The 23,764-nt window shown below is 39.9% G+C and overlaps 1 protein-coding gene across 1 annotated transcript in view; it reads left to right on the top strand.

Annotated features, from left to right (window-relative positions):
• Nucleotides 1–1,726: 1,726 nt before the first annotated feature.
• PON2 (paraoxonase 2) overlaps nucleotides 1,727–23,764 on the top strand; it is a 28,135-nt gene continuing 6,097 nt past the window's right edge. Inside the window, exons 1-5 of the mRNA XM_042966767.1 lie at nucleotides 1,727–1,856; nucleotides 11,332–11,402; nucleotides 17,605–17,660; nucleotides 22,528–22,693; nucleotides 23,230–23,356. Coding sequence (XP_042822701.1) covers nucleotides 1,783–1,856; nucleotides 11,332–11,402; nucleotides 17,605–17,660; nucleotides 22,528–22,693; nucleotides 23,230–23,356 — 494 coding nt within the window. The 5' untranslated portion in view covers nucleotides 1,727–1,782. The remainder of the gene's footprint in view (nucleotides 1,857–11,331; nucleotides 11,403–17,604; nucleotides 17,661–22,527; nucleotides 22,694–23,229; nucleotides 23,357–23,764) is intronic.

Raw genomic sequence — 23,764 nt, 5'->3', positions numbered from 1 at the left:
AAAGATTTGGGCTTGTATTTTGTGTCTGAGTTTTTACTTCATTTCTAGTAATTATTTTCATTGTACTTCACAAAGGAGAAGAAAAACCTGTCCTTCACCACACATAGTTTGAGAAGCATTGATAAAAGGTATTATTATTTCTGAAATTTTGCTTAAGAACCATTAAATTTCTAATTATAAACTAGTTACATGTCATTATTTGAGAAACACTGCTTCAGACCAAGTGTAAAGAGTTGCCAGCATTCAGACAAGTTCCAGAACAAGTTTGTTCTGTATTGGGCAACTTGGTTGCCCACTTTTCTCATGAAATAATGTAAACCCAGGGTTATGTTCTTGGTGTAGCCTAGAGATCTGTTATCTCAAAAGATTGCTAAACTATACCATAACATTTAATAACAGATATATACTACAACATTTAGTGACTGGTCTTCTCCATCCTTCTACAATGGAGAAGATAGACTTCTGATTTCCAGATCAGAAAATCCCTCTCTTCCCCATCTGTCTGTGAGAAATAGCGATTCCCAGCCTTAGCTTAGAGGTGGATATGGGGTAAGAATGGGGGCTACTTCTGCAGAAACTCTTTCGACAGCGACACTCAGCACAACACTCAGCAGGAAGAAGAATATGGAGATACAGCACTTTTACACAGAGTGATGAGGGAATTACACTGAGTTTCAGGGAACTCACTGGTCGTGTTAATAACATTAATCGAAAGTTTCTCCAAGATTTTCTGAGATTGAGATTATGCAGGTTCTGCCGAACTTTAAAGCTCTGGTTCTTTACAGCAAATATCTCCATCCTAAATCCTGGGGTACTGTTCCTTTTGTGGCCCAGCACCTGTTGGGTCTCAGCCTCATCCTAAATTGAGATTTGTCTGTGCCAGAGGGACCCATGACACATGTCTGTTCTTTCAAAAGACAACTGTTTTTCTCCCTACCATTCAGTATAACCTAATATCCTGTAGGACTGAATCAGAGAAACACACATACAGAAGGAGAGGAGTTTTGGTTTTGGTGGGGGGAGGGGCAGATAAGAAATTAGCATCTGCTTTTATTTACAAGTTGTTTAAGAAAGTGATGTTTGTTGAAGATTGGAAATTGTGATGGTTTCTGCCTACACGCTGTAGGATGGCAAATAAACCCTGGGAACCATTGGAAGCTTAGTTCAGGCATACTCGGTCTGTCTCAATCTGAACCAATAAGCTTCTCTTTTACATTTGTTTTTATTTCTTTCTTCATGTTATGGCTCTTAAAGTAAAAGAAAGCAAAAAACAGTTTTCCCATACACTGAGCTGAGATCAAAAAGTGTTCAGGTCTGCAGGCCTCGAGCCCACATGAAGGATTACCAGGAACAGAATGTCTCTTTCCTTCCGTCTACACCCTGGTATAAAGAATAGTGATTCCAGCATGAGGTTATTTACAAGACAGGACTCTGTATCTTTTCCTGTAATGAAAAAGAATCTTTAAAACTTTATCTAGAAGTTTCCTACTGGGATAAGGAGTAAGGAATGTCTTTGAAGACTAGGAAAATGAGAAAGGAACGCGGGCTGCCTGAGGTCCTTGGGGTTGTTTGTTTGGGATAGGAGTCGAAGGAATTCCAAATTTCACGCCCTCAACCTAAACTGGGGCATCCTGGGAAAGCTTCTGGGGAAGCGGGTGGTGACAAAGGCCAAGGGCCGGGCCGAGGGCGGAGCCGGGGCGGAGCGCGGCCGGAGCGGGGAGGCGGGCACCGCCCACCGTGCTCCCCGTCCAGCGAGAGCTTGGCGGCGCCGGCTCCCGAGCCATGGGGAGGTTGGTGGCTCTGAGCTTGCTGGGGATAGCGCTGGCGCTCCTGGGCGAGAGGCTCCTGGCGCTCAGGTAGGTGGGCCCTCGCGCACGAGGCGCCGGCGCGCGGCCCGGCTGTGGGACGCCCCCCGCCCCGAGCTTCCCCCGCGCTCGGGTCCCCAGGCCCGGGTGGCCGCCGGCTGCGGGAGAGGGCGCAGGCCATGCAGGGATTCTCCAGCTGCCGGGCAGAAAACTCCGGGTTGTTCTCAGATCCGCAGCTTGTGAAACACCTCCACCCCCACCCCAGCTTCTAGCAAAACCTAACACAGTTTGGGCTGAATCTCGAGACTTTCTGGGAAGTTGAGGAGCCCCAGCGAGTGCTTTGCAAGCACTCCCAGGCAAACCCAGCTCTTTAAACTTGGAAGCAAAACTATTACTCATGCACTGAAACTTTCATTATAAAGATTTATTTCAAGTCATTGGTGCTGCTTCTCTTTGTTGCCCAAACCAGCCTCCTTCTTTAATAAAGTTGTGCACCATCCCTCCCCTGCCTAAGTTTGAGAAACTTTTCATCTTTCTAATCTTGGCGCTGTGCATCAAATATATTTGAGATATTCAGCGACTGGTCTTACATCACTTCCTTATTTATCTCCACTGAGGAACCCTGAAGCCAGAATGTCAAACAGCACAAGCCTAGTGCATGTCCCAATTTAATTATAATGAAAATCACGGATGGGTAGACATCCTAGTTTATAAGTTACCAACTCAAATTTTATAAGCCTCGTGCAGATGGATTCCAGAAATACTGAGCACCAATTCTGTATGGTGTGCTGTGTTGGGCTCCTGTAATGGAGTCAGGCACTGTCCTCACCTTTAAGAAGTTCACCCTATTACAGGGGAGAAGAGAAGTAAAACAAACGTATCAATTTGGGTGTCCAGGACAGGTACAAACCAACCCCTGCAGGCTTAAGGAGGAAAGATGGAGCCCTTGAAGGTGGAGTTCAGGAGAAAGAGACTATTTGAAATTGGTCTTGAAGGATGGGTGAAACATATGTGGGGATGAAGGAGGCCATCCCAGATGAAAAACGAAGCATGAACAAAGGGGAACGGGTGGGAAAGTTTGGAGATTAGCAGTAGACCAACTTGAGGGGAGTTAAGGAGTCCAGGGTAGGGAAGGTTTTGAGATGGTTAACTAGGAGTTCAAAAATTGGGGCCTGCTTTGATAGGCAAAGGAGAACTATTGATGTTGGTGCATGTGTGCGTTTCAACAGGAATCTGTTTAAACCATATAAAGCCTAATCAGTTGCTGTGTTATAAAGCATAGTTAGTTGTGCTACATAGAGACAAAGCTGGAAGGACGGATTGGAGGAGAGCAGTTCTCAATCCTGGCTGTATGTTAGAATCTCCTGGGAGGCTGATGCCTGGGCTGCACCCCCAAAAATTCTGATTCAGTTGGTCTGAGTGGGGCCGAGGCATGAGTGTTCTTTATTTTATTTTATTTTATTTTATTTTATTTTATTTTATTTTATTATTATTTTTAATATTTATTTATTTTTGAGAGAGAGAGCGCGCACACGAGCATGTGAGTGAGGGAGGGGCAGAGAGAGAAGGAAATAGATCTGAAGTGGGCTCCAGCTCACAAACTGCGAGATCACGACCTGAACTGAAGGCAGATGCTTCACTGACTGAGACACCCAGGCGCCCTGAGCGTTTATTTTAAAAGATTCTCCTTATAATTCTAATATGCAGTTACAACTGAGAAGTAGTAGAATAGAGAGTAAGCAGATATGGGAAAACTAGTTAAGGTATTGCAGTGGTTTGGAGAGAATAACAGAACAGGGGCCCAAACCTGAGCCCCAGTGATAGGGGGGGAGGAAGTCAAAGGTGATGCCAGGGTTTCTGTGTCTACTGACCTATAGCTGGAGCTTTATCTGCTGATAAAGGGGTGCAAGCTGGGGGAAGTGTGTGACAGAGGGAAGAATTCTTACTGGTAGGAAATGGACATGTTGGCCTGAATTTTCATGTTACATAAATCCCCAACTTGCTCTGCAGAACATTCTTGAATTGGATGGTTTTGTACATTCTGTCCAGCTCTCAGTTTCAAAGGTAGTACCACTAAAATTCACAAGCTCATTAAATTGTCCTGAACTTCAAGCCATCAGTGTTCCACAAGCTGAAGTTTTCCCAAATCATGGGTTTTTCTTCTTACCAATCTTAAAATTTTAAATTTAAGTCCCTTTAAATGAGTTATAGTTGCAAACCTAAGAAAAAGTAAATGAAGCTTATTTACATAGAATGTACCTTACAGGTAATTTACAATTTAATGCATCTTTTCTTTAGAGAGATTTGACTGTAATAAATTTTACCAAGCAGTGACTTTCTAGGGTGGTAACTTCATCGGATAGTTGACGCCCTCAATCGGCTGATGTGAGAACGTTAGGATATGTGATAGGTGACTAGATTTAGAAAATAACGCAGGATGCCCAGTTAAATTTGAGTTTTAGATAACCGACGAACCATTTTGTAGGATAAGCGGATCCTATGCAATATTGGGGCATGATTATACTAAAATATCATTCTTTATTTGAAATTCAAATTTGGGCATCTTGTCTTTTATTTGGCAACCCTGTGATTGTGCCTGCTCTTGACAGATACAGGTGGGGTGCTCAAATGCATAGCATCTCTCCTTTCAGACCCTTAGCGTCTATTTTGAAAAGCAGCATGTTCCTACCTCCCCATAAGGAAAGGCTCTTCAAAAAACAGGCTTTTGTTTTTGTTTTTGTTTTTTTGCTCTCATCTGGTACCAGCTATTTCATTATTCTATTTTTAGAGATGGCGCTTTGGCACTCAAGTTATTTCTCTCCCCCCAGGGCGCCCACTTAAATTTCAACCTGAATTTCAGATAAACAGCGAATAATTTTTTTTTTTTTTTTTTTTTTTTTTTAGGATAAGTATGCCCCAGATGGATAAATGGAATCAAAGCTGTCTCTTTCCTTCTGAACTGTAACTGGCCAAAGTTCCCAGGGGAGGATGGCATATTACAACCAACTTTTCTACTCCTCCCTAGTTGAGCAATAAAGGGGAAAATAGAAAGACACAAATTTCCCTGGGCCAGTTGCTACCTGCTGCAAAGTACACATACTTGAATGAATCATGAGACTTGAGTACATCAGAGACCTATGCGTGAGCAGGAATCCCCAAACAAGCATCTGAATATTCCGCTTGTTGCATGATAGATTTTATGACAGCCGCACCAAAAAGCTATCCAGTCTGCTTTTGAACTCTTCTGAAAGTTCAGGTTTTATTTTTAAACTACCATCCTCCTTATCATTTATTGTGTGACTGCTGTGTGCTGATCACTGTGTCAAAAGTTCTTTATAGTAAACCAAAATGTACATTTACTGACATTTGGAAAGAAATTCCTTTTACATTTATGCCTCCATTCAGTCTTCATATATGTCTTCTTTCCTATATTATACGTGTTAAAACTGAGGCTGGAGGAAGTCAACTAGTAGCTCAACAGGTAATAAGTGCTGAACGTAAACTCCAAACTAGGTCTTCTCTTTTGCCCCCTGCTTCCCCACAGCTTCCTAGCTTTTCTGCCTTTGGAGTAAATTACTTACTTCCAGCTTAACATGCCTAATCACAAATTCTTAGTTACTAAGTACCAGCATTAAGGGGACTCAAGGGGTGAAAATTCCAAGAGGTTTTACAAGTCTGTATACAAAAGATAAAGCCCCTGTTTGTCTATATTTAAGCCTGTACTTAGAAGATAAAGCCCCATCAGTGGTTTGTAAATTCAAAGGCCATGAGATATGGAACAAAGTAATGCCAGGTAGTAACACTGTTTTCCTAGTTTGCTGAAGATGAGGCAATATAATAATTAACTGCCCCTATCTCATCCTGTTCTGGATGGCTAATGCTGTTTTCCTAAGTGAAAGAAATAGAAATTGATTTCATGGTAATGACTGTTAGTTAAGGGTTCATGCTCTGTGGCCTAGATGGCCTGAATTCATTCCTTAGCTCCACTATTTACCTGGGACCTTGGCTTTTTATTTCACCTTTCTGTGCTTCAATGTCCCAATCTGTAGGATGGGGATATCAATACTACCCACTCCATAGTGGGGCTATGAAAACATGAAGTTCATTCTTGTACTTGTAAAGTGCTAAAACAATGCCAAATACGTAGTAAGTGCTCATTGAAAGTTAACCTGTAATGACAATGTTCAGGCAGGGTTCTTAGACTTTTGGGCCATAGATCTGTTTGGCAGTCTGGTAAAGTCTTGACTCCTTCTCAACATTATGCTTTTATTTTATTTTTTAATTTTTGTGTGTGGTGCCCCTCTTTTTTTTTAGTTTTTATTTTAATTCAGTTTGGTAAACCTGAAGTGTTATTTTAGTTTCAGGTGTACAATATAGTGATTCAACACTTCCATATATCACCCTGTGCTTTTCACAAGTTCCCTCCTTCATCCCCATCACCTATTTCACCGATCCCTCCACACCCACCTCCCCCCTGGTAACAATCAGTTTGTTCTCCATAGTTAAGAGTCTGTTTCTTGGTTTGTCTTTCTCTGTTTTCCCCTTGGCTCATTTTTTTTTTTCCTTAAATTCCATACATGAGTGAAATCATATGGTATTTGTCTTTCTCTGACTTATTTTGCTTAGCATTATTGTCTGTAGCTCCATCCAGGTCACCACAAATGGCAAGATTTCATTCTTTTGTATGGCTGAATTCTGTTCCATTGTGTATGTGTGAGTGTGTGTGTGTGTGTGTGTGTATCGCATCTGTCACGTCTTTATCCATTCATCAACCGATAAGACACTTTGGTGTCCATCATGTTTTTAAATGCATAAAATACAATACATAGGGCTGTAAAACAAAATTAAATACTATTTAAGTATTTAAATACTAAATACTTAATTTAAATACTTAAATGCTGTTACCAGCTTATTTTAAAAATCTAATGATACAACAATGTGGGCTTCTTAATTAAAGCCTTACATAGATATAAAGGTAGTTGAATATGTAGCAATAGATATTTTGAAGTTGCAGTGAGTATAAATGGTATTTTGAGATATCTACAGCAACTGAAATGTGATGTAACAATGTCTGTGATTTCTGTTATTGACAGGGAGACATAGGTACTGCTAGTAGAAACTTCTGTGGCTTCTTGCCTGCAGTCATCATTGAAGGAGACTTACTTTCAGTTAGGTTTAAATAAAGATATATATTTTTTTCCCATTTATGTTCATGGATCCCTGAATTTTACCCACGACTCCATAAAGGCCACTGGACCCCTGCTGAAGAACCTTGATGTACCTGTTTCTGGTAGGGGTCATTTGGGAAATGACTGCTGGCTCAGTTGAAGGAAGACCATGTATATTCTTTGCTGCACTACACCTATCGTATAGTTGTAACTAAAAGAAAAATAACAAAATTTTAATGAAAAAGAAGAGGAAAGTGAGAAAAGCAGAAGGAGCCTGGAGCAGTAGCGGTTGCCTAGAACATTATGTCTGAGGCTGGCTGTGGGTTAAAGGGAAAGAGTGCTATGATTGATTGGCAATGGCTGCATGACAGCAGACAGCCATCCCTGACCTAATTCAGTCACAAGGATGTTGTGGACATAAAGTGTTAGGGAGCAAATAGGCTGTAGCAAAAATGTCACTTATTTGTGTTTGTACCATTTATTTGTTTACTTATTTATTATTTTTAAAAATATATTACTTAAAAAAATTTTTTTAATGTTTATTTTTGAGAGAGAGACAGAGTAAGAGCAGGGGAGGGGCAGAGAAAGAGGGAGACACAGAATCCAAAGCAGGGTCCAGGCTCTGAGCTGTCAGCACAGAGCCCAACATGGAGCTCGAACTCATGGACCACGAGATCATGACTTGAGCCAAAGTCAGATGCTTAACCGACTGAGCTACCCAGGTTTCCCTATTTATTTATTTTTAATTTGGTATAAATATATTTGAGCTGATTGATCTCCTAGTCCAAAGAGGTTTGTGTAGTTTTCTCATATATACTCCCCAGACTTCTTAAATTGGTTAACAGGAGTGTTTTCAGTTGCAAATAACATGCATCAAATTAATTATATATAAATAAAGGTTTATTTTTCTCACATGATGAAAACTTTGTAGGTAAGTCATTCTATAGCTTTTCCATCAAGCCCGTGGTCATATAAAAAAATTAGATTCTTCTAGCTTTGTCCTTCAATCCTTCACTGTTGGCTTTATGTCCTCATACTTGTCGTGTTAAGGATACTGAATGGTTGGTATAGTCTCAAGCACTGTCCGTGTGGTCATATCATGAAGAAGGGAGAAGGGGTGATGCCAGTTAGCTCTCATCTTGTGTCTTCATTTTCTTTTTTTTTTTATAATATTTTTTTTAACGTTTATTTATTTTTGAGACAGAGAGAGACAGAGCATGAACGGGGGAGGGTCAGAGAGAGAGGGAGACACAGAATCGGAAACAGGCTCCAGGCTCTGAGCGGTCAGCACAGAGCCCGACGCGGGGCTCGAACTCACGGATGGTGAGATCATGACCTGAGCCGAAGTCGGCCGCTTAACTGACTGAGCCACCCAGGCGCCCCATGTCTGCATTTTCTATCAGGAACAAAAATATCTTTCTCCAAAGCCTGGGTCATATGACTGCCTCTAAATACAGAGGGGGCTGGGAAAGCAAATATTTGGCTTGTCTGTCTCTGCAGTGGAAAGGAGCAAGGAAGAAAGGGGTTGAGAATGGCTTTAGGTTTGTTAGCTAATAGGTCCTACCAGCCTTAATGCAGAAGTTCACTAATGGGTAGGGAACTGGTAGTTCTACCAGGTAAAAAGCCTAGCAGTATTCTACAAAAAGGATGTGAAAGTCTTGATGGGCCACGAAGGTTGGAAACAAAACCCTATCTTTTCTTCTAAAGGAAAGATAAGAAAAAATGATTTGATTAACCAGAAGTTCTGCACAACTCTTGTGTGACTCCCGTTTTGTTTTGTTTTTTTAATTTAAAGTGTATTCATTTTTTTTTTTTGAGAGAGAGAGAGAGAGCGTGGGGGAGGAACAGAGAGACACACGCACAGAAACTGAAGCAGGCTCCAGGCTCTGAGCGGTCAGCACAGAGCCCGACGCGGGGCTCGAACTCATGAACTGTGAGATCATGACCTGAGCCGAAGTCCGCCGCTTAACCAGTTAACCAACTGAGTCACCCAGGTGCCCCCTGTGTAACTCAGTTTTAATAGTTCGCAGTCTGCATTTCTAGAGATGATATTGTACAGCTAAACTAGTTGATGAAGGTTACCCTATTAGCAGTGGGTAATCATCAGTCATTTATGCAGACCTAAGTTGTCTGTAAAAATATAACCGACCTAAATTGTTCAAACACATCTGAATTGTATTTTATCCATATAGTTTATCTTGGCAATAGGTAGATGATAATCCTCTCCCTCTTTTTGTAAAGTTAAAGGGACATAATAGTAAGTTGTATAAAATTGACACCCAAGCCAATGCATGACACAGAAAGTTGATGAAGCCACAGCTGAGACCTACTGACGTATCTCCATCTGTTTCTGGAGTCATGCAGTATCCACTGAACCTGAGAGGTCATCTAACCTCATCCTTGTTTTACACATAAAGAAGACTGATGTCCATAGAGATTAACCTGCTGATGGTCAGGCAGTCTTGCTGCTAAGGCAGAAGCACAGATCTCTTCCTTCCTTTCTGAGAAAAATACCAGAGTGGGTTAGAGCACTGCCTTGGAAGGTTCTTCCCAGCAGGTGTCAAACCTCAGCAAAGTTGCTTCACCTCTTGAGTCACTTCCCTCATTCCTAAGTAGGGACAAGTGTACCTACTTCTTAGGATTGTTGTAACAATTCAATGAAGTCATTCAAGTAAATCACATAGAACAGTGGCGGACTCAGTGAGTTTTAACTGTTTTTATTATTGATTTTCTTTTACCACCCATGGCTATCAGCAGTGGCATTCCCATTATCACTCGTATTACCGCCACTCTACTATATTAGGCTAAGTATACATATTTTCTCTTTAAATCACTCCAGGGATGGGGGGCCTGGGTGGCTCAGTCGGTTAGGCTTCTGACTCGATTTCGGCTCAGGTCATAATGGCATGGTTCCTAGGATTGAGCCCCTCCTGGGGCTCTGCGCTGACAGATTCTCTCTCTCCCTTGTTCTCTCCCCTATTCTTGCTCTCACTGTCTCTCTGTCTCTCAAAATAGATAAACTTCAAAAAACATAAAATTAAATAAAAAATGAAAAATTTGATCCCTCCGGGGACTTGTAAATGTGAGATTTATTGTATTTTGTCTTGCTTTGCGTTAACATTGTATTTTATGTTTAATTTTCATTACACCTACATATTTTATATGTTTACTTTAGTTACTTTTAATTTTAATTTTCTATTTTATTTATATTTGATTCACTTTAATTTTTATAGCCTTATTGCTATATTGTTTCAAGAAATTTGGATACTATTTGAGTTACATGATTCAAAATAACAGACTGATGAACATTTTAATTAGAAACACTATATATGATATGAGTTGCCAAAATATATGGTTGCTACCACCTGTTGGTAATTCTGAGTTAGGTAGGCCTCAACTTTCTACCATGTTGCTGAGATCAGTAGACCTCCCCATATTTGGTGTCTAGAAGTGAGACGCTGTCAAGGGTATGAATGGAAGAGGGACAAGCAGCAACTTACCATTGTCGTCTCTTAAATGTGTGATATATGTGACCCACTTTGAAAAATGTCAATCACCCTGCAAGCACTCTTAACATTTGTGACTGTAGAGAACAGAAAGAGAAGGGGAGAGAGTGAGCGAAGAGAAGGCAAAAAGCCTATATAGCATGTGGCTTCAAAAGAAGAACTCCCACACCTGTTTGCCCAAACTGCTTTGTGGCCTTCTCTGGTAGAGGGGGGACCGTTCATTACAGTTTGCCATTTTCTCATGATTTCTTCACTTTATTTTTTGCCAAACAGCAACAGCAAGTAGTTTTGCTCAGGTAATTGATGTTCTCAGAAGCTCTCACCTAATGAACACTGTGCGGGGATGGGATCTCCTCGACCCAGTTCTTGACAGCTGCTTGTAGGGTATCTTCTGTGTGCCTGGCTCTGGAAAACCCATCTTCTCTTGGCCTCCTGTCAGGCACCGTGTCACTTTGCAGAGGGTCTGAGCATTTTCCGGCTCCTCCGGGCCCTCGGTAGGAAGACAGGGCTGCTGGCTCCACATCTGGAGCTCTTCCCACAACACCAGAGCTGTGTGGAATGTGACCTGGTGCTGTGTTTATATTTGCACAGGAACTTGCATTACAAGTTTTATTTGTTGAGTTATTGGCTTTCTTTTATGATCCACATTCACACATACAACTTTGTGATACGCATTTTTATTTTAACTTCATTTCTGGTGCTCTTTAATGTTCCTACCCTTGTTTTTCTATCTTCTCTTTCATCTGCTTTAGATTTATGCTATGTTTTATGTATTGCTGTAAGCCTCTTTAAACCCTGTCTGCAACAAAGCAAGGAATACATAAACAGATAGATTTTTTTTTTTTTAAACAGGAATCGACTTAAAGCCTCCAGAGTAGTAGAATCCGTAGACCTTCCAAACTGCCACCTCATTAAAGGAATCGGTGAGTATGAGAAAATGCTTGTTGTACTCCTTACATTGTTTGGCCAAAAACACGAAAAAACTCATTAGCAGTGTTTTGGCACACCACTAGCGTTCATCAGAGGAAAAATCACATTAAGTCAATGAAAACCTCTTTGGTCAGTCTTTTTTTTTTTTTAAATCTCATGCACCTGTATTTCTTTTGTCCCCCACTCTCACTGCAATTTGTTAATTATTTGTGTAATCCTATGTTTGTTGCTTGATTTCTTGCTTGTTTAGTGACTTTTCTGAACAAGTTTTATAAAGTTTATATTCTTCACTGTGTGTGGCCCCTGGAATCTGTGCTCTGTCAGCCTAGAGGTCAGCTAGTGAAGGTGTCAGAAAAAAGAGAAGTTACAAAATGGAAAATGAAAATCTCTCAACAAAATCTCCACCGCACACAGAAATAACTCCAGAGATAAAGTTTTCCTTATCTTTCCTGATACTTCCAACTCAAATGCAAACAAATACATGCATATTTCACAAATGGCATCTTAATATAAGATTATATTCTGCAACCTGCTTTGTTCTCAGTGGAAGGTGAACAGCTTTCCACATCAACTCATGTAGACCTACCTCCTTCTTTTTACTGTTTGCACATACCGTGGTTTATTTAATCATTTCCTTCTTGATGCACATTTGGATGGTTGCAGTTTTTTGCAACCACAAACAAATCAGTGAACATCATTGTACATGTAGCTCTTGTATGTCTGTAGGATGACTTGTTGACGGTGAGATTGTTGTTCAGGGAGCAGATGTGTTTTAAGTTTTGATAGTCATTGCTAAATTGCCCTGGACTGGCATTGCTAATAAAGTACTTCATATCTATAACCACATTCACTACAGGCAGAGTTCACAGTGCTCTTTGAACAAAAACAAAGTAGTGATCCTTTTCTGGATCAGACACAAGAAGGCTTCATTTTCATGAAACCTATCAGTTTTCAGAGCAGCCTTCTGTACGTCAAAGTTTCTTTCCAGTTGTGTTATTCGCCTTCCCTTTCCGCATCTGTTTTTTATGTGCCCTGTGTCCTATTTTCCATTGTTGCTTTAGTCCACCTTCCTAGTTCTATCTCCCTTGCCTGGACTCCATGACTTCTTGCTCCTGGGGCTTCTCCTCTTTGTTGCCCTTACCGCTGCCCACACACTTAGCAGGAAGATACAAACTCAGTATCAAATACCACACGGGCAAGATCTGTGCTGGATAATGCAGACAGTTCTAGAAATAAGGTTGTCTGGAGTCCCAAGAAACTCAGCAACTGCATCCTGCCTTCTGGCTGCATTCATGAAGAGCCCCTTCAGAATGGCCACCAAGCAAAAGCCAGATGGCATCTGTGAGGGATGTTGTACAAGGTTGGGAGGGTGAGTCAGTGATCTCGAAGGTTACTCCTGCTACTGAGTTAATAATTGTCAAATTATTAAACAGCCCTTGGCCCTGTGGAGCCCACCTTCTGTGAATTCAAGTCCCAGAGTAGACAATAGGGCACAGCCAGACACATTCCAGGATGAACTGCCAAGTGTATTGCTGTTACAACTCACTGGGATGGAGGGCTCCTCAGAGAAAAACAAGCCCAAAGACATTTGTATTCTGAACAGGCGTCTGTCTGTGTTTGTGACCTTTATGTTGTGATGTGTGTGAGCTGCTGTCTGGAATTGGAAAGAATGAGGAAATATGTCACCTATGGCCCTTCTTGTGAAGTGTTTAATGCCTCTGAGGCACTTCAAAAGGCAACAGAGCGAAGACGATGAGTGATTAGAAGCACATTTGGGATACATTTTTAGATCTAATTAGAATTGTGCTTTTTTTCTTTCTATTTTTTTTGTTTTTGTTTTTGTTTTTTTTGTTTTTGTTTTTGCTTCTGTGGTTAGCACACACTGTATGAACATTTGTTGAATGCTATGTTGGTGATGCATAGTGGTTAACAATAGCATGTAGTTACATGTTTTTAACAACAGTCACTTATTCAGTGGTCTTTGATTATAGGGAATAACAGTGTGCTGGGCATATACATGCCCATACAGGCAAAAGCAACTTCTTATGGTAGGCAACAAGGGTTGAAAGGTTCTCTTTGTCAGTTTCCACTTTGGGAAACAGTAGTAGCCACACACTTGAAGCCAGCTATCCCTCCAAGAGGTAAGACCTCTTTCCCTACACTTCCATCCCCATCAGCACCCACACCCACACACACTATGGTGCTGCATTCACCGTGACTAGAAATGAACTCTTCGCAACTCTTGGGTGCTCTATACATACCATCTCATGTCTTTCTGTTTTAATAAATAATAATCACCTACCACATGCCATACCAGATGTGTGCCTTCTGCGGGGGCACCAAGTAAGCTCACTATCCTATTTTTTGGTTTTCCTTCCGATTGTATCTTATGGACAGAAACCAGGCTCTTACACACCCATGATTTGGCCTAATATCAACATCTAAATAATAAAAAATTATAATGACAGGCTCTAGTTAAGTCTATTTATAGAGACTTAAAAGCTTAAAACATTTTCTAAATGTCTTTGAAAATGCGGGCATTCAGAGTCCTGGACTAAAAGAAAATTTTGAATGGATTGTCTCTCTTGAGTTAATTAGTGGTTTTATACACTTGGCAATCAAGACCTTTACAATAAATGCTGCTGGGGAGATTTAAAAGAAAAAAAAGCATTAAAGTTGGTAGCCCTTGTGATCATTTACTTTATAGTCTACTATGAAAGGAAAACAAAATGTACACTACTGTGAGATAATAATTTTTTTTTCTTTTTTCTCTTCTGTATATAATAGATAAGGACCCAAGACTCAGAGACGTTTGCAAATTCTCTTTGCAATATAGTATCTTTTCCCAGAGTGACTAACACACATACCTCCCTCACCGGTGAACCAAAAAAGTGGAGAAAAATAGTTCCGTTACATATTGGATACTCTATTGGGAATGGCAAGGGCTGATTTGGTGTTATAAAGTTACACCTAGAGGAGAGGAGAGAGAAATTTATTCCCTTTTACATGGCAGTCCAATCCAAAGATAAGCAAATGGCCTAGGGTGATTAGATGGTTGTGCTCCATGTGGCTAATCTGGGGCAAAGGTTGATGAAGCAACACAAGTCTTTTCAACATATTGCTGCTTTCTCCATCTGAGTCTCCAACTGGAGACTCCAACTCCAACTGTTGCCATTTCCCAACATGAAGGGGTAGAAAGAAAATTTATGTGGATATTATTTTTAGCTTATTTTACCCAGATATTGCATGCATATTGTACTCTCACATCCTGTTAACCTGAACCTAGGCAAATGGCCACAAGTATCTCAAGAAAGGGTAGAAAATGTCCTTAGCTGGGTTGCCATGTGCCTGTAGCTGAAAAGGAAGATGGGGAATATGGATACTGGGGAGCAGTTAGCCATCTCTGACACAGATAATTACCAAAGATATAATAAAAAATAGATCAAAACCTGATGTGCCAAGTAAGCTAGAAGACTTTCTAGAGCAAGAGGGTTTTGAAAGGGGTTTTAACAAAAAGTACCGAATATGGATTGGGGAAGATCTTGGTAGGAGGAATGGAAGCAAAACGTTTTGGGAAAAAGCTAACATGTGGAATTGACCACAGTCAAATTTACAAAGTAAAGTGTCTTTAGAGAGGAACCAGGGGATGGTTCTGACATAGAAAATCCCTTCACTGCTACGTTGTATTTTCTTTTCTGTGTGCTTTTAAGTCAGAAGGAAAAGACTTGAGTCCCAGCTTCCCAGTTTGTGACCTTGAACAATTTGCTTAACTATTCAAAGGCTCTGTATTCTTTACTCTAAAGAAAGAGATTATAATATTGCTTCCTAGGGATATAGAAATCGTGTGAAATAATGTATGTAATGTACTTGTGAGGAGTCTGGCCCTTGGTAAACACAATATCTAGTAGCTATTATTATTAGTACTAGTACTACTGCTATTACTGAATTAGAGGAGAAAAAAATTTCTCCAGTATTGACTACGCTTGCAGTAATCACACCCAAGAGGTGATAGGAAATGATAAAATCCTGTTGTAGTAATGGATATAGAAAGGAAGATGGAGGGAGTAGATCTGGAAACTATTCTAAAGAAAGCTACAGATAAGACTTACTATTTTTTTCTTGGAATTAAGTGATGGGATTGCACAAAGAAGTTATGATGTAGTTGAAATGAAAATACCTTTCACAAACATTGTTCTTTTCTTGATTACTAAAACGATACTATTATTTGTAGAAAATTTTAAACAAAGAAAAGTGTAAAGAAGAAATGAAAATCATTCATAATCCTACCACCTAAAGAACCATTGTTAATTTTTTCTGTATATCCTTTCTTGTTCTATGTGCATAAGCATGTATATGTTGAAATTAAATTGTTTCAAGTAATTTTTCAAGAACAACAAATTTTATTTATTTATTTATTTATTTATTTATTTAATTATTTCAAAAAATTTTTAATGTTTACTTATTTTTGAGAGAGAGGAGCAGAGAGAGAGAGAGAGAACAGGAGACACAGAATCCAAAGCAGGCTTCAGACTCTGAGCTGTCAGCACAGAGCCCAACATGGGGCTCAAACCCACAAACCATGAGACCTGAGCCGAAGTCAGATGCTTATCCAACTGAGCCACCCAGGCACCCCACAACAAATTTTATTTAATTGACTTCCTACTAAATGGGTCTAGAAGGCAAAACTTGGACTGACATGTGCATGTGAGTGTGTGTGTATGTTTGTGTTTACATATACATACATGTGGCGTAGAGTCCCCTGGTCCCTGCTCATTACCAGTTGAGAACCCTGGGATTAGAGTCTAGTGATTCTTAACTTTTTGGGGCTATTAAAGACCTTTTGTTCAACCTGCTGAAAGCCAAGGTTGATCCTTTTCATAGGATTTCTCAGCCATACATCCAGGTGCCATTTTGCATTGCATAGAATTTCAACCAGTTCATAGATTCTGGAACCCATTTGTGGCTCCTTAGGAATCCACAGACCAGGCTAAGAACTCCTCCATCATTCCATGCTTAAAGCATGTGTATGTGTGTGTGTGTGTATGCATATATATGTATATATGTGTATATATATATATATATACACACACACACACACACACACACACTCACACATATATCTTCTTGCCAAGGAACAGGCATTGCATGTATTCATGATTGCAGTCTTCTTTACAAAGTGAAGTTCTTGGCATTTGTATTTTCTTTTGCTTTTCTCCACTGTGATAGAGCCGGCGACACTGGAGGCAACCAACCAAATGCAAACTCATGAATCAAAACCAAAATGGCTGCATAGATGCTGTTTGTTTTTGACAACCTAGAAATAATCTTGGAGAAATCCTTTGGAGAGGTCTTAAAGGGGAAGATTGGATTTTGTGGACTCAAAGAATGTGTCATGATTTGGCTTAATCTAAGCCATTTTTATTCCTCTTTTCTTGTGTTTGGGTCTATTATCTGTCTGCAGAATTTACACAGTGAGACCACTGGGAAAGTCTTATGTCTAATTATTTGCTGTGCTGTGTGGAGTGCACTGAAGACAATCAATAAACAATCAATAGTAATTGTAGCCTGCTCAGAGACAACCGTTAGAAGATTCAGCTGGCTTAGGTGCATGGTATTTTTCATTAATTTTCTTTTGCTAGTTGTTTTCTGTAGTTTAAAGCCTAAATTTAAAGATTAAATGGAAAGCTTTCTTTGCTTATGAGAACAAGCAGACATTGTTTTTAAAAGAGGGAATATATAATCCCAGGTGCTTTATCTCTGTTAATGAGAGAAATGTCTGTGTTTGCTTCAGACTGAATGAGCAGAGGAAGGGACAAGGATATTTGCATGGTTAAATGACTATGAGCCCTTCACTCTGAAAGTAATATTCCCCAGATGTCAATTACTTTTGTACAGACATCTGGATGTTTATCATAAGGGTGTACAGATGTCAGCTTTTTCTGTATTATATCTGGAAGTGTGGTGATTACTTGACTTTGATTTGAGTAAACATAAAATATCTAACATTTAAAGTTAGAGGTTCACTGCAGGAAGGGATTTCGATGGATGTGTATTAAAGAGAGTGCTTCCTCAGAAAAAATTGGAACTATTCCTAAAAATTCAGGCACTAGTAAAGTAAAGAAAGTCCCTATTGTGCTGTATCTAACAAATAATGGAATTTGAACATAACGTTTATCTGTTTTCTTGGACTTCCAGAGGCTGGCGCAGATGATATTGACATACTTCCCAATGGTCTGGCTTTCTTTAGTGTGGTGAGTATCTCCTTCTTTCCCCAGTCTCAGTGGAGGATGTCCAAGAGAGTTTGACGAGGCCTACAGGACAGGAACTTGTTTTTTTAATTCCTCACTTTCAAAACTATGTTTTGAACAAAAAAGACCATGTAAACGAGGTTTGGGAAAATGTCTTCAAGCTTATCTAAATGTAGAGATAAACAAGTCTTTGCCAGTTGATGAACTGCTCTTTACGTGCCTACTGCATTGCACTAAAATATTCCAATGCAATCTGTGTTTCAGAAGTTTGTTATTAAAAAGGATATTTTGGGCATTATTATGGATATTCCATACTACATTATGTTCTTTTAAATATAGCACCCATCAGGGCGCCTGGGTGGCTCAGTCAGTTAAGCATCTGACTTCAGCTGAGGTCATGATATCACAGTCTGTGAGTTCCAGCCCCACGTCGGGCTCTGTGCTGACAGCTCAGCGCCTGGAGCTGCTTTGGATTCTGTGTCTCCCTCTCTCTCTGTGTCCCTCCCCTGCTCATGCTCTGTCTGTCTCTCTCTCAAAAATAAATAAACATTAAAAATAAATAAATAAAATAAATGAATAAAGCATCTATCTTTCTTTCCATTAGATCCTCCATTTTAAGCTTATACTCTTGCTGTTATTGTTTATTTTCAAACACTATACCAACTTTCCCAGACGAAGGCTTTTTTTCTTTTTCTAGTTTCTTTCTTTTTCCCACTGAATAGCCTGTCATAAGTGGAAAATAATCAACTGAGTTTATTTATAACCTTCACTTTTGCCTTCATTCCTAGAAGATGAAAAATAGTCACGTTTATGGGTATACAGTAGAAAGTCTTTAAAATTGACTGTGTTCTGACCTTCACCAGTAGCCTCTAACTGGAAAACTTTGTAAGTGGGAGATGAGGAAGTTCTGATCACCCTCCCTGGCTTGGGTGCCAGTGACTGTCTGTGGCATTTTTGTGGCTTTGGTTTTTCTTGAGAAAGATGTATCAGATTAAAAACAATTTTTTTTAATGTTTGTCTATTTTTGAGAGAGAGAGAAAGAGAGAGAGACAGAGTTCAAGCAGAGGAGGGGCAGAGAGAGAGGGAGACACAGAATCCCAAGTAGGCTCCAGTCTCTGAACTGTCAGCACAGAGCCCGACGTGGGGCTTGAACCCACAAAGTGCGAGATCATGACCTGAGCTGAAGTCAGATGCTTAACCGACTGAGCCACCCAGGTGCCCCAAGACATATCAGAATTTGAAGGCAGCCTGTAATGATTCTGTTCCCTCTCAGCATCCTTCGTTTTCAGGCTCTGAGACTCTGATGTGGAAACCATAGAGGGACTTTTGAAGAGTCACAGCACTAATAAAACAGTTGTTAGAGGTATGGGAAAGCTGAGAGAACTTGGCTTAGAGGAGAATGAGGGTTAGAACACTCTTCAGGTTCCTGATAGTTTTTAGGTGAAAGACTGAACAGTTGGTTGTTACCACTGAGGGGAAAAAAGAAACATTGTAGGCTTTGGCAGACACACTAATATTTATATGAAATTTAAAAAATACAGTTTCAAAAGACAAGTTTTATTTAATTACCTACACAGAATGAGTAAAATGATATTTCTAGTAGGTCTCTGGGTTGTTTGTTTGGAAGCACATGCTTGCACATATGTCTATAGGCTTAGGAGAAAACACTGGGATTCCTCATCAAAATTATTCATAACTACAGGCGCAAAAATCCTGAGGAAAGTAGAAAGCACTGAGGTGTATGTGTGCGTGTGTGTGTGTGTATGTGTTTCTTTTTGGTTTTTGTTTTTTTTGTGTTTGTTGTTGGTGTTGGTTTTTTGTTTTTTGTTTTTTGTTTTTTGTTTTTTGTTTTGCAAAGGACGTGTTCTCAGAGATTTGTGTAATCCAGAACTCACCTGTTTCAAGATCTCAGCCCCCATAGGAATAAATCTGAATTAGGAGGAGTGAGGTCTCCAAGCACATAAATCTATAGCCATTTTCACTAAGGGGCTTAGAATAGTCATAAGGATCTTGTAGGCATGTCAACAGAATTTCTTCAGCTTTTTTGTCCTTCCTTGGTGATATGACTGTCTTTTCTTTTTTTCAAATTTAGAAATAATCCCACTTTACTGCTGTTTTTTAAATTACTCAGCATTGTCTCTACTATTTCCCAGAATGCACTTCTTTCTAAATGAGTAACGAGTAATGTGTACCTCATGGCAGCTGTTTGTTCTTCCTCCAAGCATGTTAGCCCATGTAACCCATCCTGTTCCACACTTTGCACAGCTGTGGGTTTGAGGGTTACCTCCAGCCCCACATCACCCTTACGGAAGAATTGTATGACACAGAATAGAATACAAAAAAGATTTAAATGACAATGTGAATGCACTTAACACTATTGAACTCTACACTTAAAATGGTGAAGGTGATCAATTTTGGTACGTATATTTTGCTGCAAGTAAAAATAAGTAAAACTTTTAAAAAGAGGAAAAAAACAGATTTATGTGATGGGCAATATTAAAATAATCATGAATAGTTATCACCATCCCTGCTTTCTGTGCATTGAAATCATACTTTTGTTTATGGGACAGTGCTCCAAAATAGAAGTGGCACTCCCATGTAGCAATAGTACAATTCCAGTTTTCTGCTTGCTGAGCCTGCCAGCCTTGAAGTTAGAGCATTTTGATAGATTTTTTTTTTTAATTGGGGAGAATTCCTGTTATGTTCAATTTTGTACACAAAGTGAGACTTAATTTTTGTACACTCTTTTAAACTTGCATAAAATATGACTGAAAAGATTTGAAAGAGAAAAGACCTAGGTCATTTCAGTGGGTCCCCAGAAAACACTGAATAAAAATGCAACAGTTCATTCCTGCTTGAAGGATCCCAGAAAACTAGACATAGAAGATAATTTCTCTGAAACCTACAGCAAACATCATTCTCAGTGGTGTAACATTACCACTGGTGCTACCTTCCCATAAATGTTTAAAAAAGGGACACAGCACCCCCAAATACCGTGACCATCAGTAATCTACTAGAGCTCTTTTTATTATTTTTTTTAATTTGAAACAATTTTTTTTAAGTTTATTTGCTTATCTGGAAAGAGAGCATACGTAAGTGAGGTAGAACCAGACAGAGAGAATCCCAAGCAGGTTCTGTGCTGTCAGCACAGAGCCCACGGGGCTTGAACTCACAAACTGTGAGATCATGACCTGAGCTGAAATCAAGAGCAGATGCTTTAACTGACTGAGCCACCCAGGCACCCCTCTACTAGAATTCTTAATAACCCAATAAAACAAAAAAAAAAATAGGAAGTAGAAAAAAAAGTCAAAACTGCCATAATTTTCAGACATTGTCATTACCTTCTTTTTAAACAATCCAAGAGATTCAACTAACAGACTGTTTGACCTAAGGGGAGAGAGAGTTCAATGAAATGGTTGGATCAGACTATTCAGAATGAACATGTAAAATTCCTCGCCTTCTCATGCACTAGGGAAAAACAAATAGAAAATGCAATAGTCATAAAAATAAAAATAATGTTCCATTCAGAATAGCAACTTAATTTCCAAATTTTATACAGGAAAATAAATGAGCTATATATATATATATATATATAGTCATGTATATATGTATGTTATAAACAAAGCTATAGAGATTAAAAAGTGGTATATTGGTACAGGAAAAGGCATGAGTCCCCAGACAGATCAATATATAAACAGGGGTCTAGTACATGATAAAGGCGATAGTTGCAATCAGTGGGAAAAGGACAAACTACCTGCCAGGCACTGCTCCAGGCCCTGGGATCTAGCAGCAAACAAAGGAGGCAAAGTCCTGGCTCATGTTCCAATGGGGAGAGAATGAATATGTGTCAGATGTAGTAGTACTTTTACAAGAAATAAAGGAAGGTGGGGCAGTGGAGAGGGACAGCCATGCTGAGGGTGTGGTCAGGCTGCCATTTATGTACGTGTGAAAATGTATCTATGTCAAATGGCAATAAGTGACCTTTGACAACAGAGATAAAGAATCTAGGAGCCTTAGGTATCTAGGGGGGTGGGGGGTAGCGTTCCTAGGCAGAGGGAGCAATGGATATAAAGGCCCTGAGGTGAGAATGTGCCTGGTTTGTTCAAAGACCATCAGGGAAGCCAGTGTGGCCAATAGGAGATGGGAGCAGAGACCTAGAGTGTTTGCGGTAGAGGAAGGTGTAGGAGGGTGAGCAGGGCAGATCATACAGGGTCTTTAGTAAATCATAAGAACGTCCACTTTTTAATCTGAGTGAGATGGAGTTTCGGTCAGAGGCATGACATCCTCGGCATAATTTGGATGCTGATGGGAGACCAGTCTTCCATAGGGAAAAGCCAGAAAAAAGCAGAAAGGGCAGTTGTGAGACTGTTGCCACAATTGCGGTGGTGGTTTGGGCCAAAGCAGTCACGGAAAAGGTCAGGAGGAATGTTCACATCTTTACGAAGGGATATATTTTCAAGGTAAAGTCAACAGGATTTCCTGACAGATTGGATCTGGGGTGTGAGACAAGGAGGGGAGTCTTGACTGCAGCCATTCACCAACACTTCAGTCCATATGTAAACTTTCACTTCTCCCATCCTCAACTCTGCCTGGTATCTTCCGGGCCACCAACTTCGTGGTTATCCACGTAAGAGACTATACCCCTGGTCTTGTGCCTCAACTCAGAAAAATCATTTCTTGTTCGTCTTGCAGCTCACCAGCCCCCAATTCCTATTTTTCCTATTGTCTCCTCTCTGCTTTCTTGCCATTTGTAGCTTTAATACCACCACCTTTAATCAAAGGATCTATTTATCTTTTATTTATACTGCCCATTTTAGCCCATAAACACACTTAAGCCTCTATATTTAACTTTTTCCTCTGTTTTGAAAAGGGTTTAAAATGTCCAGGACTCCACAGCTTTTCCCCAGATAAGCCTGGAGGGATACTAATGATGGATCTAAAAGAAGAAAACCCGAGGGCACTGGAATTAAGAATCAGCCGTGGGTTCAATTTGGCTTCGTTTAATCCACATGGTATCAGCACTTTCATAGACCGCGGTAAGAGCTGATGAGCTACCCACATTAAGAAACTTATCATGGTTTGCAAATGACTGTGGAACATAGATTTGGATCATTTTTATAGTAAGAGAAGAACAATTAACTCATGAATTATTTCTGTATTCTTCATACAAATAAGTTGATCATTTGCCTCTCCAGCTAGCAGCAACTTAGGCTACATTTGAAATTTCTAACAGTTAACACCTGAGAGAATGTTTAGATTTCATAACCTTTTTCACAGACCTATGATTATTGCATTAAAAGAGAGCTATATTTCTGAATTCAACTATAAACAGATTATTCATGAATTCTGTATATGGAGTGGGAAACACTCTTTCTTAAAGGTCAGGGGACCAACGATCAGAAATAACACCAGCCAGACAGTGATGGGAAAGAAGGGGAAGAAGAATGATGTTAGGTCGTCTAACAGTTTATACATTCAACCTTTCCTCGCCTGTGGTATTTAAATGTCAGTGTCTGCCCAGAGGTCCTATGGTTATGTCTTGTAAATTAACTCTGTTCTTTCAATTCTTTAGATGACACAGTTTATCTCTTTGTTGTAAACCACCCAGAATTTAAGAATACAGTGGAAATTTTTAAATTTGAAGAAGAAGAAAATTCTCTTTTGCACCTAAAAACTATCAAACATGAACTTCTTCCAAGGTACTCAGTCCCTTTGTTCATTCTCCGATTTATCTCTGGCATTTCCGTATATTCCCCACGATGGTCCTTCTCAGCCTTGAGAAGAGGTAAAATACATGTACATATACGCATACATAAATATGTGCGTGTGTAGCTTCCTTGTAGAGCAGGGAAAGTCATTGGCGCTCATAATAATCAGTGCTCTGTGAGGATTCCCTTGAGAAATGATAAAACACTGGATTACAGGGGAGATGTTCTTCAGGGCCATCTTGGGAGTAGAAGACAAACCTCACTGTTTTTCCTGCTGTCACTTTCCATTTCAGATGACTCATCATCCAAATACTAATAGTTGTCCTGCCAAGGAGGAGTGGCCTGGGTTAAATGAAGTCTGTGTGCTTTGTATGGGACTGATACAATGTGCTTTCACAG

Source organism: Panthera tigris, chromosome A2 (assembly GCF_018350195.1).
Source record: "Panthera tigris isolate Pti1 chromosome A2, P.tigris_Pti1_mat1.1, whole genome shotgun sequence".
In the NCBI taxonomy this organism is placed as follows: domain Eukaryota; kingdom Metazoa; phylum Chordata; class Mammalia; order Carnivora; family Felidae; genus Panthera; species Panthera tigris.
This window is presented reverse-complemented; position numbering and strand designations above follow the sequence as displayed.